General features: G+C 36.3%; 1 protein-coding gene across 5 annotated transcripts in view; it reads right to left on the bottom strand.

Annotated features, from left to right (window-relative positions):
* Positions 1-17,827, bottom strand: part of EXOC6B (exocyst complex component 6B) — a 555,911-nt gene that overhangs the window by 199,092 nt on the left and 338,992 nt on the right. For all 5 annotated transcript variants that reach the window (XM_059659432.1, XM_059659431.1, XM_059659433.1 and 2 more), the window contains one exon: positions 11,792-11,971. In XM_059659432.1, the coding sequence (XP_059515415.1) occupies positions 11,792-11,971 (180 nt within the window). The remainder of the gene's footprint in view (positions 1-11,791; positions 11,972-17,827) is intronic.

The following is a 17,827-nucleotide window of genomic DNA, read 5'->3' as shown; positions in this document are numbered from 1 at the left end:
ATAACCTCCCTACCTCAAGATCCTTTAACTTAATCATAACTGCAGAAGTTCCTTTTGCTATTAACATACTCACGGGTTCTGGGGGTTAGGATGTGGACATCTCTAGAGACCATTTTTCTGTCTACCACACTGCTGAAATGAATATACATTGAACTCCTTAAAATCATTAATAAAAATGCAGATAACCCAATTTTAAAAATGGATCTCAGAATTGAACAGATACTTCACAACAAGACTATATACAAATAGCCAATAAGAATAAAAACGTTGCTCAACTTCATCAGTGATAAAAAAAAAAGCAATTGAAAACATCAATGTGATATGTAGATATATTGATACACGTATAGATATAGATATAGGGCCAATGAAAGGATTAAAATGATAAAAACAGATAAACCCAAACTTTGGCAAGGATGTGAATTAACTATAACTCTTATATGCTACTGGTAAAAAATATGGATTTTTTTTAATCCTTTGGAAAATTGTTTGGCAGGTTATGAACACTTTTGTGCCCTATGACACAGTAACTCCACCATTAAGTATGTACTCAAAAGAAATATGTTCACCAAAATACATACAGAAGTTTCTAAAGCAACACTATTTCTAATAACCAAAAGCTGAAACAACTCAAATGTCCAACAATATTAGAAGAGATAACAAATTGTAATATATTCATAGTGGAATATTACATAGAAATAAGAATGAACAAACTACTACTACATGCAATGTTGAATCTCACAGATGTAATGTTGAGTCTACATGACACCAAAAAAAAAGGGATATATTGTGTCATTCCAGAAGCAGGCAAGACCAAGCTACAGTATTAGAAATACAGATAGCGATTACCCTCAGGGAGACAGGTAAAGATGTGATGAAGAAAGGCCAGAAGGGCCTTCTGGGAAACTGGTAATGTTCTGTTTCTTGATCTTGGTCCTGATCTCATGGATATGTCTACTCTGTGAAAATTCAACAAACTATTTAGTATTTATAACTTGCTCACTTTTCTACATGTTTATTATTCTTTAATTTAAAAAGAAAACAAATACAAAGTTATTTCCCTTTCTAAAGAATTGATTTAAAAAACACATTTTTTTACAGACTTCTTAACTGAAACAATGATATACTGGGGTCACTGTTTCACAACAGCAATGTAAATAGGGTCAACATGGTCCCCAAACCATCATTCTAGAGAATAATCCTTAGGTTCTGTACAGTTCCAGTGGGAATCTATATTCACATGTAGAAAAAACAGACACAGAAGTAAACGACCTTTATTAAGGGTTCACGTCAGACTTCTTGTTTGTCTACTGAAAGACAGCTTCCCATTTTTAGGTCCCTGTCAACTCTTGATACTAAGACTGTCTTCAAAACGAGTTATCAAGTTACACAACGATCAAAGGAAATTTAAAATAAAAACAAAAACATCAATCCACCCACACAGAACAAACCACACATGCCAACACACAGCACCAAACTTCCTCACTTTGTTACCTGGCGGTCATTCTTAAATGCTGACAAAAGTCTCCATGTTGAAATAGTTGAGAGTAAACCATTCCTTTGCATGAGTACTATAAAGGCAATCAAATTATCCTACATTAAATAAAAATAACAAGTAGATGTTTTTTTTTTAAACAGAAACTCTTTTAAAAATATAACCTAATGCACTTCAGGGTAGAAAATCCATTTTTTGGCTGTGTGTGTTACTCTGCAAATGTTGCTGATGTTGTTGTTAATCCTCACCCAAGGACACGTTTTCATTGATTTTCAGAGAGAGTGGAAGGGAAGAGGAGAGAGAGAGAGAAGCATCGATGTGAGAAAGACACATTGATTGGTTGCCTCCCACACATGTCCCGAACAGGGCCTACCATCAACCCTGCAACGGAGGTAAGTGCCCCTGACCGAAATGGGGACCCTTCAGTCTGCAGGCCGACAGTGTCCACTGGCCAAACAGGCTAGGGCTATAATAATTTTTTAAAAAGCTAGTTTTTCCTTTAAGAAGAGCCTGGACCTCATCCACAATCCAGGAGCTAGAGAGCAAAAAGCCTGCAGTTGCTAATTCAAAATAGGAGTCCCCAGGGGTAAGTATACACTGTGTTTGATTCCCAATAATATGTGTTATTTGTTTGGAGAAATTCAAGCACTTCCTAAACCATATAAAAACTGCGGCTGTAAACCACCATGAACATATCTCCGAGCAGTGGCATACACAAGGTTGCTGTTCACTTAACTGTGAACTCCTCACCCACAACGTGCACTGGATGTGCTGGAGCACCTTGGCACCAAGCAGCAGAATCAAACTTGCCATCTTGTCAAGCAGGAAGAATAACTGCAGTGCTGCCAAGCAGTAGTATTTTCTCCTTAGAAACTTGGATAAATAGCCTTTCAGCTATAAAGATCTAAATTATTTTAATAAAGCAAATGCTTATCTTTTTTATTGCCAATAACAAAAAATTATAAAGTACTATTTTGAAATGAATTCAAAATCACATCACCAAAACAATTACTTACTTAACATATTTACTGCTGACTTTTTTCCCTGCTATTAATATATTTTTAGAGCTCTTACACAATTATAAGCATTATTTATAAGATTTTCATTCTGCTTCTTTCATTTATTTTAAATATTTTGCAATGTTATTATTTGATATTCATAAAAGTAATTTTAATAAATGCATCATTGTTCATTGAGCAGTTTTACAGTTTATATAACCATTTACCTGTTATTACAGTTAAAATTATTTTTAATGATTTACTCTTATAAGCAATGTTGAAATAATTAGTTTTTCCTCAGAACATACTTTAGCTTCCCATAATCCCAGCACCAATGAGAAAGAAGGAGAGCAGTCTCCTCTCATTTATAAAGGTACTAGAGGCCTAGTGCATGAAATTCGTGCATGGGTAGGGTCCCTAGACCTGGCCGGTGATCAGGGCCAATCAGGGCCTTCTGGCTGCCAGCCAGGGCCTCCTTTCCCCAGCTACCCTGTGCAGGCTGGGGCCTTCCTTCATTCGGTACCGCCACCTGGTGGTCAGTGCACATCATAGCAAGCGGTTGAACTCCCAGTCTCCAGGTCGAACTCCCGAGGGGACACTTTGCATATATATATGAGATATTAAGGTAACTATATATAGCAGTACCTAAGATTCTCTCAGTGGCATTTCTAACTTATGAATAGCATATTAGATTTAGAGAGTTTGATTTGAAGGATTTATAGTTCTTTAAGCTCTAGATGCTTCTTTATTTCTCATCACCAAAACCATGATTAGAAGTAGATGGCTCTCATTATTTGGAATAAACAATCTTAATGTTTTATTTAATAAACTAGAGGCCCGACACACAAAATTCATGCACAGGTACGGTCCCTAGGACTAGCCTGCAATCAGGGCCATTATCCCCAGCTGCCCGCAATCAGCCCCGCCCCCCACCACCACCCACCCTCAGTTCCCCGTTCACCATCCGGTGATCAGAGCCTACTGGCGGGGAGAAAAGACCAAGAGGTCAGCCCTTCTGCCCACTTGCCAGCTCCGCCCCCTGCCGTCACCCACTCCAGTTCCTCATTCACCATTGGGTGATCAGAGCCTGACAGCCAGGGGAAGGGACCAAGAGGTTGGCCATTCCCGCCCACTTGCCAGCCTCACCTCTGTCGCAGGTTGCCCTCTGTGTGTGGGGTGACTGGCGGGGCAGGGGCCTTGGCTTGGAGCTACTCGTGTATCCCACCACCCAGCCCTGGTTCCCCATTCACCATCAGGCGATCGGAGCCTGCCAGCTGGGGAATGGGACCAAGAGGTGGTCAGTGCGCCTCATAGTGACTGGTTGAGCGGTCATTCTGGTCGTTCTACCAAATACAACCAGAAAGAATGGCCATGGCTATTGGGATTAGCATTTTTATGGGGGAAAGTGTTAAGTAACAGCTCAATACATAAAGATATCTCTAAAGAAATACAAAAATAAAGGATTTAGTCACTAAAATGACTAACTAAACTAACAACCCCAATACCATACCAATAAGGAGTTAATATGCTGATTTCAATGTACTCTATGTGGCTCAAATAACCAGACTTAATAGCATGTAAACAAGAAACAATCAATTTCTAAGTATGCAGAAAAATAATTAGCAGATCTGTAAATTTCTACGCCATCAGAGGAGAAAAAAAAAATCATTCCTTGGACACTAGCTCTACCTACATAATTTATTTGAAGAAAATTTGGTTGATATCCTGAAAGCTATGATGCTGCTGGTCCCTTGATGACATCTGCAATTCCCTTAATTTGTTCCAGAGAAAACCATAGGGATTGGGCTGATTTGGAGAATCATTATTACCAGTAGATGAGAAAATTCCCACATGCGGTGTCAGCTAAGAGAACTAGGTTAGGTTACTGTCTATGCTTTACTTTTCTCATCTGTAAAATGGGATAATACTTGTTTGCAAATTTATTACAAGGAATAAAGAGAATATATATACATGTATTTCCATATATTCTCACTGACATATATGTGAGTATATACAGATTAATATATATATTTATACACACACACACACACACACTAGTGGCCCAGTGCACGAAATTCATGCACATTAAAAGGGGATTAATTAGAGGAAATATTTTAATATTGCTATTTGTCCTTTTTCTATAATAGAAGTGTCAGAGATGAAAGAAAATTAGTAAAATGTATATGAAAATCTTCCTCCTGTCAGAGTCTGGGGTGCACCACGGAACCTAGAGTCAAGTCCCCACCTACCCATGTGTGCCTCAAAATTGCACGAGACCTAGAGCCAGCCGGCCCCCCCCTCATTGGGCTAGATCCAGAACCGGCCGGTCCCACCCTTGTCAAGTCCCACCGGGTTGGGGGGTACGGCCTGAGGTACCCTGGCCTGGTGCCAGGGTGGAGGGGGGTATAGCCTGAGGTCCTCCAGCCCAGGCCAGGGTGGGTGGAGCATCCTGCGGTTCCCCAGCCTGGCGCCAGGGTGGGGGCATGGCCTGAGGTCCCCGGGCCTGGCGCTGGGGTGGCGGGCACGGCCTGAGGTCCCCTGGCCTAGAACCAGAGCGGGGGGCTCACCTTGAGGACCCCCGTCAAGTCCCGCTGGGTGGGGGACACGGCCTGAGGTCCCCCAGCCTGGCGCCAGGGCGGGTGTGCAGCCTGAGTTTCCCCCAGCCCAGCACCGGGGCAGGGGGCACACCTTGAGGTCCCCTGTTAAGCCCCACCAGGGGGCACAGCCTCAGCACCCCTGGCCCGGTGCTGGGGCGGGGGGTATGGCCTGAGGTCCCCCATCAATCCCTGCCAGGTGGGGGGCATGGCCTGAGGTCCCTGTCAAGCCCTGCTGGGTGGGGGGCACGGCCTGAGGTCCCCCGGCCTGGCGCCAGGGTGGAGACGCAGCCGGAGGTCCCCTGTCAAGCCCCACAGAGGGGGGGGGGGGGAGGGAGCAGCCTCAGGTCCCTGCTGATTGCCCTTAAGGCTCGTTATGGGAACTCGGCCTCAGCTGTGGGTGCAGCCATCTTTTTGGCAGAGTGAGAGTCAATTTGCATATTCCCTCTTTATTATATAGGATATATATATATATATATATATCCCCTGTTACATGTGTGTGTGCATACCCACACACAGAGAATATGCATATGCTTAACATAGTATCTGGTACATGTTTGTACTCAAAAGTTAGTAGCTACTATTAAAAAATGAAAGATGATTTTTCTATTGTGGAGAAAGCATGACTCAGAGTAAAGAGATCTAGGACCTACCCATGCTATTGATTCATTTTCTGACCTGGGCAACACCAGTTGCTATAAAGAAGAAAGCTGTCATAACTGGTTAGGAGAAACTAGAGAAGGTTTCATGGAAAGTGTAGGATTTCAAGTAAATCTTGAAATATTGATAAGATTTCAATATATATAGTTAAAGGGCAGAAGGAGTTAAAGTAGACAAAGAGGCATAAATACAAAATTGAGATAGAAATAAAGTAAAAAAGGTAGTTTGGGAGTCACAGCATGGAAAGTCTTGATGGTCAAAGAGAAGATTTTGTACTTAATGGGAGGCACTGACAGTCTAAACAGCAGAATCATTTGGTTAATGCTGAGATGCCACAGTTCACAAAATTAAGTGGTGTGGTAAGAGAAATGTCAGTTTTAGAAGGGTTTTAGATAGGAAGAATTTCAAGAACTGCTATGTAAAAAATACCTTTCCCTTAAAGATGACCAACCAACTGCCCAGAAAGGAAAGCCAATGACAGGCAGGTATCACTGTATTTTCAGTCAAAAAAATTTAAGGCAAACTAAGGTGGATTAAGAACAAACTTGCCCCAGGTCATATAAATTAACATTAGCAGCAGACAGAGAAAAGGAATTCAGGACTCCCTCCTTTGGGTCTGTTACTTGAGACAGCATTTCCTCTCTCTCAAGCATTTCTGAAGATAATTATCAGGATAACAGAATAAATTCTCAAAATTATGCACTTATGCTGAGCATGCAAAATGGGAAGCTGTGCATAAAACTGCAAATTATGTAATTGGAGCTTGAAAAAATGCTTGTGAGTTTACCTCATCTGTTAACTGAGAGTACACAGCAGCATTTTAGAACTCTTAACTGTGCAAAACCATATTATTACAATCATTTCTGGTTGTCTCATGAAAGTAGGCAGGCCACCTTAGTCACCAAACCTCAAGGTGAAAATAGTTGGAATTTTTCAATAATTTTCCCCTTGACCATTCATTCACTATCTAATGGAGTGTAATCTAGGACATCCTCTCCCACCCAAACACACACACACACACACACACACACACACACACACACACACACACACACACCTGGTAACAAAACATCCCTGAGCACTACGAAAAACTAGGGATTTTAAAATGTAAGCCAAGAGTCTTTGCCTTTTCCTTTACAGCCCTTTCCATACCATGTACATATTTGCCATCATTCAATATCCTTCTTTGACAGAGAGCCATTTTTGCCAGGGAATTTCAAATATAAAAACAAATAGAGACAAATGATTGGGGTTTTTTCTCAGAAATAGCTCATTTCTCTCTCATATTTCACTAATAATGCATAATAGCAAACTTTAGATACAGCTTTGTTTTTCTAATGCATTTTATAAATATGAGGTTCCATGAAGAAGTCACTTAGCATGTTGGGGAACATAAACACAAGTGCCGGGCAATCTATTGGCTGTCTGTGGGAAGCCAGAAGGATTTAGAAGCCATACATATTTGACTGTAGAGGTAGAATATGATGGTTGGTGAATATAACTACTTCACAAAGAGATCTCTGTATTAGGCAAGACAGAAAAGTGGCATTTGTAGACACAATATTGAGGACTTAGGGCTGTGAATTAACTCTGACTATGATTCTGAGGAGTAAGTGGTGAGGTGATTCTGAATGGTCAAATCAACTCAATCCACACTGAGAACTTACAGTCTTTAGGTAGCAAAGGCAGCTCAAAATAAACGTTTACAAGAAGATAAATCCTCAACTAACTACTTATAGTATAGCCCTATAAGGAAAGGCACTACTCTAAAAGTAGAAAAACATGCACTTTGAGTTAGACAAACTTGTGTTTGACTCACAGTACTGCTTCTAAGCGGCCTGGACATTAAAGTAAGGCACCACACTGTATTATACGAAATGTATAAACAGTGACACTTATTAGGGTGTTGTTTTTATTTTGTAAGAACAGAAAGATAAAAAGTAAAAAAAACGAAGAAGATGAATATAGGGAAAACTTACCCAGATGGACTTTGATTTTGAATTATTGCATTTTTTTTCTTATACTTAAAAATATTACTCAAATAACCACACAATGCTCAAGGAGACATAATAGCCAAAAAAATTAAATACACTTTAAAACAATTTTTCTTCAGTAAATGTGTTTTTAATATAAATTAACTATCAAAGAGAATAATCTTGAGAGAGAGATTAAAGAATCTAAATAGCACCTTCTCCCACCTATAGGATTATAAAAGCAGCAACTGTTTCATGATGGAGAAAATATTTTAAAGCCCAGGGAAAAAAAGTAAAAGCTACACAGAGACAAATACAAGTAAATCAGGGAGTATATAATTCTAGATTTTTACTATATATGACATAGATGATTAATGTGTCTATATCTATATTAATGAAAGTGAATAATTTATATATACTATTTGCAATTTGCTTTTACAATAATGAAATAATTAAAATGTTTAACATAAATAAATATCCCTCTACATTAATATAACAAATGATTAATATTACACTATGTGAAAATCTAATAATTTAGCTAATATGTCTGTTGCAAAACTTCTTATTCCTGACTCTTCGCTACACAAAAGACAATACTGTGTTGAACATACTAATATCTGAATTTTGTAATACACCCATGATTATTTCATTAAGTCAGATTTCTAAAAGTGGGATTGCAGGGTAAAAAGTAAACAAATTTTAAGAGATATCTAAGGCATATTGAAAAACTGACCACTAAGAAGACTATACCAATTCACACACCTATCAGGAATGTATACGAATAGCTATTTTCTGAAACAGTTCTCACAAATATTTAATGTTATCATTTTCTTATTTACTTCTGGCAAATTAATAGGCAAAAATATGTATGTTTTATTACTAGAATTATACAATTTGTCCATGTTATCATTAATCTTTTATTTTTTCTTCTTTATGATTGTCTAAATATAACTTTTGCAAATTTTCCCATCGAATTGTGTCTTCTTATTAAATTTGAAACAATGTGCTATATTGTTATGTACGACAGACATTAACCTTTACAAATATTTACTGTAATTATTTTTCTGGATAAGCTTACATTCCATTTTCTTTATTAATTCCTTTTAGATACTTTAAAAAACATTTTATGCAGTCAAATTATTAACCTTTTCCTTAATGACTTCACTTTTTGGTGTGATCACTATAATAATGAACTACTTTCAGATTATAGAGATATTTGCTAATATTTTTATTGGTTTCCCAATAATTTCTTTCTTTTTAATAATTTAAACATGTATTTGATCTAGAATATATTTTGATATATGAGATAGTGACTTAACATTCTTTTTATCCAAATAAAAAGATAGTACTGGCAAAGGCAATTGCTGAATGTCATCTTTATCATATACAAAATTCTTACATACTAGTATACTTTGAACTACTTAAAGATTTTTAATCTATCAGTCTATTTCAGTGTGAGAAGGATATTATTTGAATTATTTTTTTGTAATAATATTTCTATATTTGATAGAAATCAACCAACTGAGCCACACCAGCTAGAGCCATTGCTCATGTTTTAGTAAGTTGTGTATTTTTAATCAGGAATGTTAAGCTGGATTTTAATAAATATCTGTTTTAGAAAATGTAAAGATTTATATACTTTATCTCCATCTATTAAAGTTATAAATTTTATAATTGATTTTTTTTATTTTAAAATATCAAACCATTCTTGCATTTCTAGAATAAATCCTACAAAGTAGTACTAAATTTCTTTCTTAAAACACTTTTGAATTAACTTACTAAATCTCTATTTTATTTTTTTACCCATAACTGTGAGATTAGTTTCTAGATTGCTCTTTTGTGCTACTTTTATCTTGCTTTGGTATCAAGATGAAGCTAAATGAAATCATCTAGTTTTCTGCAGACCAGTGTTCCCACTAAGCACTAGAAAAGGCAATAAAAAACTAGGAAAAAAAACAACACACATATTTTAAGACACTAGAATACTGTGAAGTAATAAGGACTAAAGGAAATAAAACTACAAAGAGGGCAAACCTTTTAAAAGTGAGCTGAGGAGCCATCTGCCAAATGTAGGCATTGGAACAGACTGTGAATCTGGTTAGGTCCAGGTAGAGAATAGCTACTGGGGTGAAAAAAAATATCCTGAATTTTTGTTGCTTTTATTATGAAGCTGAAGTGCCAAAATTGGAAATTTGAGAGTCAGTTCTCTCCACAAGACACTTTCTGAAATCTAAATCTGCACAGCTGAGAAAAATAAGGGTCTAAGCCAGGGGTGGGCAACCCCAGGCATGTGTGCCAAACATGGCACGCCAATAACTTTTGCTGGCACGCGAAACCCTCTCTTATAATCTTCCATTTACAATTTTTTTTCTGAATATCAACTTTTTTATTTTTCAGATAAATTCAGTGTAGGTGCATCTTAGATAAATAATTTTACATAACAAGTTATCTTAAAGACCATAGACATGGATTGACGAGAGAGGGGAAGAGCAATTTCTATGCCTCTGCCTTTACTCTCCCTGCCTTCCTAGATGCGACCAGTGTTTTGGTTTCATCCACACACGCTTGTGAAACTTTGTTCTCAGTGATGAATTTTGTTAAGTCTCGTAATAGGAGTAGCCTGACGGATGAAAGTAGTAGGTCGTGCATATCTCTGAAGGTCACGAAATATACACCTGATGCAAAATCTGTCATCAGTGATGCAGCAGCAAAAGTCCCACTGATAATATCAAACGGAGTCATAAAGTTTTCTGTCGGACTATCAGTGTACATGTATACATTAAAAAATAAATGTATTTTTCATCATCATATACTGTGTTTTTGTTGCTCGAATGAATTTTAGTATTTCTTCAAGGTTCTTCACATACGTACACCTTAAGAGATATCAAGTAGGCGCAACATGTTCTCAAAAAATTAGGGTTGGCACGCAGAAGAATTTTGAGTCAGAGATTTTGCTGGGTTTGGCACGCATTCACAAAAAGGTTGCCCACCCTTGGTCTAAGCCAACTTCTAAAAAGCAAAGTAAGATTTCCCAGTCTTACAGTGTTTCAGAGAAAAAGACTCACTAGTGGGAAGATTCATGGGAATCTCAGGTGAGAGCTGAAAGCCAACCACATTTTTTCCTGTTGGCAATTGTTGATCTGAGTAAGACTCCTCAAGACATTTGGCAAATTCTAAAATCAAAGAAGAAAGGAGGAGGCTAAAGTAATAAGATTTCTTTAGAAAAGAGGAAATTTCCATGATCTTCTTTGTGCTGAAGAGACAATGACCTGTCAAGCTCTCATTAAAAGCACTGAAGAACCACATTCTATCAACAGGGGCAAACCAAAGATACACACAACTGCAATCCAAGCTTGATCCAGATCAGCCCATGATTGGATTAAGGTGATGAGGCTCAAACCACAACTCACCCATCCATTCTACTTACTTAATAAACAAAAAAAGTAAACCAAACCTGGTGGGAGATGATAACACCAGAAACCTCTACATATTTTAAACACAGGACTTTATGTCAACCAGAAAGTAATTAGTAGAGATAGGGAAATGTTACCGATAACCAAGAAAAAAAAGGGGGGATCAGAAAGAAATCCACCAATATGTAGGTAAAACACACATTAGCATTTATAAACAATGACTTTAAAATGACTGTGATTACATAGCTCAAGGAAAGAGAAAAATTAAATAAAAAGATGGAGAGTCTTAGCAGAAAATTTGAGATTATAAAACAATTAAATGGACATTCTACGACTAAAAAATACATATCTGAAACCCTAACTCCTAAATTTCTCTTCTGTTTCCACCAAGGCATTCACTATGTGTTTGTACTAATTACCCTTAACTTGGAAGGAATATAAGTAGACATAATGTTACGGACTATTTTTAGAATAAACAAAATATAAAATTAAATGAAAAAATAATAAAAGATATCTCTAAATCTTGTTAAGGGATGATAATTATAGAGTGAGCTTTTATAACCTAAAGAGCTTCCAGAAACAGACAAAAGTTTTTCACCAAACTCAATTTTAAGAGAACATTTTTCTACATGACGGGCAAAGTAAAGCAACTGTCACTTACAGGAAGGTGTGTGAATACAGCAAAGGTGCTGCGTAGAAAGGCAATGAGGTCTACTAGGTAGTCACTAGCTTTGTTTCCCAAATCTCCTGTCATCCAATCATAGTCGGCCAGCTGGAGAAACTGGTCAATCTTCTGATTTAAGTTGGTATAAATCTCTTCTTCAGCTGCATGTCTGGCATCCTGTGAAATATGAAATTTTTAAAATCATTCAACTTTTAGTATAAGCATACCAGAAATTTCTGCTTGGAAACATCGCACACATATCCACTAAATAATAGAATTGGGGATATTAAGTAATATTCCATGAATTTTTCTTTTTTCAAAAGCACAGTGAAATATGTTCTATTTTGTGTCTGCAGGGCAAACTATTATTTTGCTTCACCAAAAAGAAAAACTGGCACTGTCCTTAGCTACGTGCATCCTTTTTCACTTTCATATCTTTGTTCAAAATTACACTCACTCTCAGAATTCCATTCCCTTTCATCTCTTCTGGGACTCCAAGATCCTCCCTTCCTGTAATATCACTCTCCATTTTCACCTTTTTTGTGGTACTTATTTTGCAGTGTATTTACATATTATAATATAGGCACTTATCATGTTGACTTATATGAATAATGCTTCCATGGACATTTCTGTGCTTAGTTCTTTACATATTTATATAATAATCTACAAGCATGACAATTAACTTGTATGATAATCAACTATCCTGGAATTCCCATTTTACTAAATATTTTCTTTTCATTAATAAACATTTTATTTTAGAAATTTAGGCTTAAAGAAAACTGAGCAGAAAGTACAGAGCATTCATATATACTGCCTCCCTATCTTTCTCACACTGTTTCCCCTATTAAAACATCTTGCATTAGTGTGGTACATTTATTATAATTGATGAACCAATATTGATAATTTATTACTAACTAAAGTCCATAGTTTTGAATTAGGGATTACTCTATATTGTACAGTTTTATGGCTTCTAAGAAATTCATGATGTTATATATTCACCATACAGTATCATAAAGAATAGTTTCCCTGCCCTAAAAATCCATTCAATTCTACCTATTCATCCCTTCTTCACTCATCCCCTGAATCCTGCAACCACTGATCCTTTTACTTTCTCTATAACTTTGCCTTTTCCAGAGTGTCATATGCTTGGAATCGTATGATATATTCTATGACTGAATAGGATGTTGAATAGATGTAGCTTTTCAGATTGGTTTCTTTTATTTAGCAATGTACATTCAGGCTTCCTGCATGTCTTTTCATGGCTTGACAGTTCATTCCTTTTCATAACTGAACAACAACATTCCACAGTCTGGATGTGTCAGTTTGTTTACCCATTCATTTCTGGAAGGACATCATTGTAGCTTCAAGTTTTGGTTACTATGAAAAAAACTTCTTTAAGCATTCAAGTGTAAGTACTTGTGTGTCTTAGGTTTTCAACTCACTTGGTTAATACCAAGGAGCATGACTGGTGGATTGCATGGCAAGACTATGTTCAACCTTTAAGCAACTGACCAACCCATCTTCCAAAATGGCATGACTGAGAGCTGCTGCTGCTCCAGCATTTGGTGCTCTCAGTCATTATAACAGCTGTGTAGTAGTATCTCATTTTAATTTAATATTCCCTCTCCATTCTTTCATGAGGTGTCTGTTCACATCGTTTGCCCATTTTCAAATTGGGTTGTTTACTTGTTGTTGAGTTTTACCAGTTCTCTGTATATTTTGGATGTAAGTCCTTTATGAGATATGCATTTTACAAATAGTTTCTCCCAGTCTGTGGCTTGTCTTCTCATTCTCTTAACAGTGTCTTTCCCAGAGCAGAAGGTTTCAATTTAATGAAGTCCAACTTAATATTACCTTTGGTAGATTATGTTTTTGGTGTTTTAGCTAAAAAGTCATAGCCAAATGAAAGGTCATCAAGATTTTCCCTTATATTATTTTCTAGGCATTTTATAGTTTTGTGTTTACTTGTTAAGTCTGTGATCCATTTTGAATTATTTTTTTGTGAAAAATGTAAGATCTGTGTCTAGATTCATTTTTTTCCTTTTTTCCATGTGGATGTCCAGATGTTCTAACAATACTTATTAAAAAGACTCCTTTCTCCAATATACACTAAATGACTTGCTGGAATTTGGACTGCAATTATCTCAAATCTATATATCAAGTTAGGAAGAACTGATACCTTGATAAAATATTGAATGTTCCCTATCCTTAAATAAGGAACATATCTCCATTTATTTAGATCAGTGGTCAGCAAACTGTGGCTCACGAGCCACATGCGGCTCTTTGGCCCCTTGAGTGTGGCTCTTCCACAAAATACCACGTGCGGGCGCACACGTACAGTGCGATTGAAACTTCATGGCCCATGCGCAGAAGTCGGTATTTTGTCAAAGAGCCACACTCAAGGGGCCAAAGAGCCACATGTGGCTCGCGAGCCACAGTTTGCTGACCACTGATTTAGATCATTATTCTTTGATTTCTTTTCATCAGAGTTTTATAGGTTTCCTCACATAGACCTTTTTTATTTTTTAGAGTTATACATATTTCTTTTTTATGTTAGTGAAAATGATATTGTGTTTTAATGACAAATTCCAGCTGTTTATTACTAGTATAATAAGAAAACGAAGGACTTCTGTATATTAACCTTGTATCCTCAACCTTGCTATTCTCTACCAGACTGATATTTGAATAGAGCATGGTTGAGGATATAGGGTTAATATACAGTTATCAGTTCTGGTAGAGTTTGTGAAAAGTGTTTTCTTTGTTGTTGTTGTCAATTCTTTCTTGTTTTCAACATAGACAACCATGTCATCTGCAAACAAGTCAGTTTTATTTCTACCTCCTCAATCTGTAGATCTTATATTTCCTGTCTTATCGCATGCTGAATAGAGGGGATCCCTTCCTTTTTCCTGATTTTAGGAGGAAAGCTTCTAGCTTCTCACTATCAAGTATGTTGTTAGCTATACAGCTTCTGAAGATGTTTAGGAAATTTCCATTCTAGTTTGCTGAGAGGTTTTATCATGAATAGATGCTAGATACTGTCAAATGCTTTTTCTGCATCTGCCGAAATGATTGTTTGATTTTCCTTTTTTAGCCCACTGATGTGATTGATTATATTAATTGATTTCTGAATGTTGGATGAGCCTTGCAATTAAAATAAATGCCAATTGGTTGCACTGTACAGTTGACCCTTGAACTGTTTGGGTACTTAAATGTGGATTTTTCCCCCAATAAATACTATAAATACATTTTCTTTTCTTTGTTATTTTAATAACATTTTCCTTTCCCTAGCTTACTTCATTGTAATAATACATATATAATACATATAATATATAAAATATGTGTTAATTGACTGTTTATGATTAAGGTTTCTGGTCAAACAGTAGGCTGTTAGTTGTTAAGTTTTTGGTGAGTCAAAAGTTATAACACATATATTTGACTATTCAGGGGGTCAGCCCATAACCCCTATAACTGTTCAAGAGTCAACTGTGTATGCTTCTGATACATGTTGAATTCAATTTGTTAATATTTTGCTAAGTATTTTTGCATCTATATTCATAAGAGATATTGGTTTGTCGATTCCCTTTCTTGAAATGTTTGGTTGGTATGAGAGTAATCCTGGCCTCAAACAATGAGGAAGGAAGTATTGCCTCTACTTCAGCTTTGTTAGGGTATTATTGACAAAATTGTAAGATATCTAGAATGTACTATGGAAGGATTAGATATAGGTACACATCGAAACAGGATTCCCCACACCAATTAGCACATACATCTCCCCACATTTATTCATCACTATAAAACTATAGGTATAGAGTTATTCACAATATTCCTTTATTACTCTTTTAATGTACATGGAATCAATAGTGATGGCTCCTCTTTCATTTATGATATTAGTACGTGTGTCTTCTCTATTTTATTCTTAGCCTGGCTCAAGGTTTAATTTTATGGATCTTTCTAAGAATCAGTGTTTGGTTTCACCAATTTTCTCTTTGGATTTTCCATTCTAATTTCTGCTCTATTTTTTTTAAAAGATTCGTTTGCATTTAATTTGCTCTATTTTTTCTAGTTTCCTAAGGTAGGAGCTTAGATGATTGCTATTAGAAATTTATTTCTTTCAAATATATACAATTAATGGTATACATTTCTCTCTAAGCACTGTTTTCACTGATGCCACAAATTTTGAAAAGCTGTATTTAATTTTCATTCTATTGGAAATACTTTTTAATTTCTCTTGAGACTTTTTCTTTGACCCAAGTGTTATTTTGAAGTGTGTTGGTTATCTCCAAATATTTGGGGAATGTTCTGCTATCTTTCTGTTAATTATTTCCATAGTTTAATTCTATGTAGTCTAAGAGCAAGCTTTGTATGATTTCTATTCATTAAAATTTGTTATGGTGTGTATTATTGTCTAAACATGGTCTGTCTTGGTGAATGTTCTTAAGAAGAATGTGCACTCACTGTTTTTAGATAAAGTATTCAACTTGACCCAGTTGGTTGATTGTACTATTCAGTTCAACTATATCCTTACTGATTTTCTGCCTCCCACATTTGTCAATTACTGATAGAGGGGCCTTCTAAGAGATGTTAGCAGGAAGAGATGTTGACTTATAACTTCCTTCTTAGTATCTTTTTAAATGCTCATACATTTTTTTCTCATTTGAGCTATTTGTAAATAATTTTAGATAATATTCTAACACTAATCATCCTTGCTTTCTTCTCTTTACTTTTACCTTTAATTGTGCAGATAAATTTTTTGTGGTTACTGTTTTGGTGTGTGTGTGTGTGTGTGTGTGTGTGTGTGTGTGTGTGTGTGTGTGTGTGTTTGAATCATTGAACTAAGTTTGCTTAGTTCAAAAATCTTAGACTCTACTCTTTCTCTTATAACCCCATATCCAATCCAACAATAAACTTGCCATGTCTTCCTTTAAAAATATTTCTGACCACTTCCATCCCCACCACTGTAATTCAAGTGAACACTACCTCTTACCTGGACTGCTGCAATAATCTCCAAATTGGGCTCTCTTCTTCAACCCTACTGATCCACAATGTATTTGCCTTCCACACAGTAACCAACGTTACCCACCAATATATAAATCCATTTATCACTTCCATCATCTAATGGCCTCAAATTTCATTCCAGGATAAAACCTTATGTATTTCCTGTGACCTACAAGGCTAGAAATTATCTGACTCCTATCTGATCTCTTATCACTCCTACCACCGATGATAGACACATCACTGCTGACGGACCTCTTTATACTCCTTGAACACACCAATGCCTACTATTGTACAGCTCCCTCTGACCAAAAAGCTCTCAGAAATTCAAATGATTCCATTCTCATTTCATTCAGGTCACTTACTTTTCTTCCTGCTTTTTACCACTCCCTGACATTAAATTAGATTTTGTGTGTGTATGTTTATGAACTATCATCCCCATTAGTCAACTAGCATATAAGACTTGTTTATTTAGTTCATACCTATAAATTGCCTGGTATGTAGTGGATGCTTTATAGAAACTTTTAGAATCAATCAGAGATTTAATGTATGTAATGTATTATCCTAGTACTTCTCACGTTGCTCTGTATAGAACTTACAGGCTCTGACATCTGTGTAGATTATAAACTCTAAGGACTAAGAATTATTTTTTTCTCTAAGAATCTAACACATTATTGCATAGTAAGTATACAAACAATATTTGCGATGGAGTAAATGAATAAATACCTTCATTCTATTTTGTAAGGGAATGAAGACATTCTTATGAACAAGGAAAGCAATGAAAAAATTATGACGCGTATGGCAAGAAAAGGGAACACTGCAAGAAAATACCTTGAAGACCTCCTAATTCTTCTTGCCCCTTTTTCAGCATAAAGATTTCCATCTGCAAGGGAAAGTTTTCTGGAAACAGTAGCTTAGGAAAATACACAACATGTAGCTGTTATAATTGCCATGTTTACACTGAGTTCTGAGTTAGCTGGTCTGAAATGATCTGGTAAAAATAAACTCCCAATGTGTTTTACGCAAACAGTGTTTCCAATA

Source organism: Myotis daubentonii, chromosome 12, assembly GCF_963259705.1.
Source record: "Myotis daubentonii chromosome 12, mMyoDau2.1, whole genome shotgun sequence".
Lineage (NCBI taxonomy): Eukaryota > Metazoa > Chordata > Mammalia > Chiroptera > Vespertilionidae > Myotis > Myotis daubentonii.
This window is presented reverse-complemented; position numbering and strand designations above follow the sequence as displayed.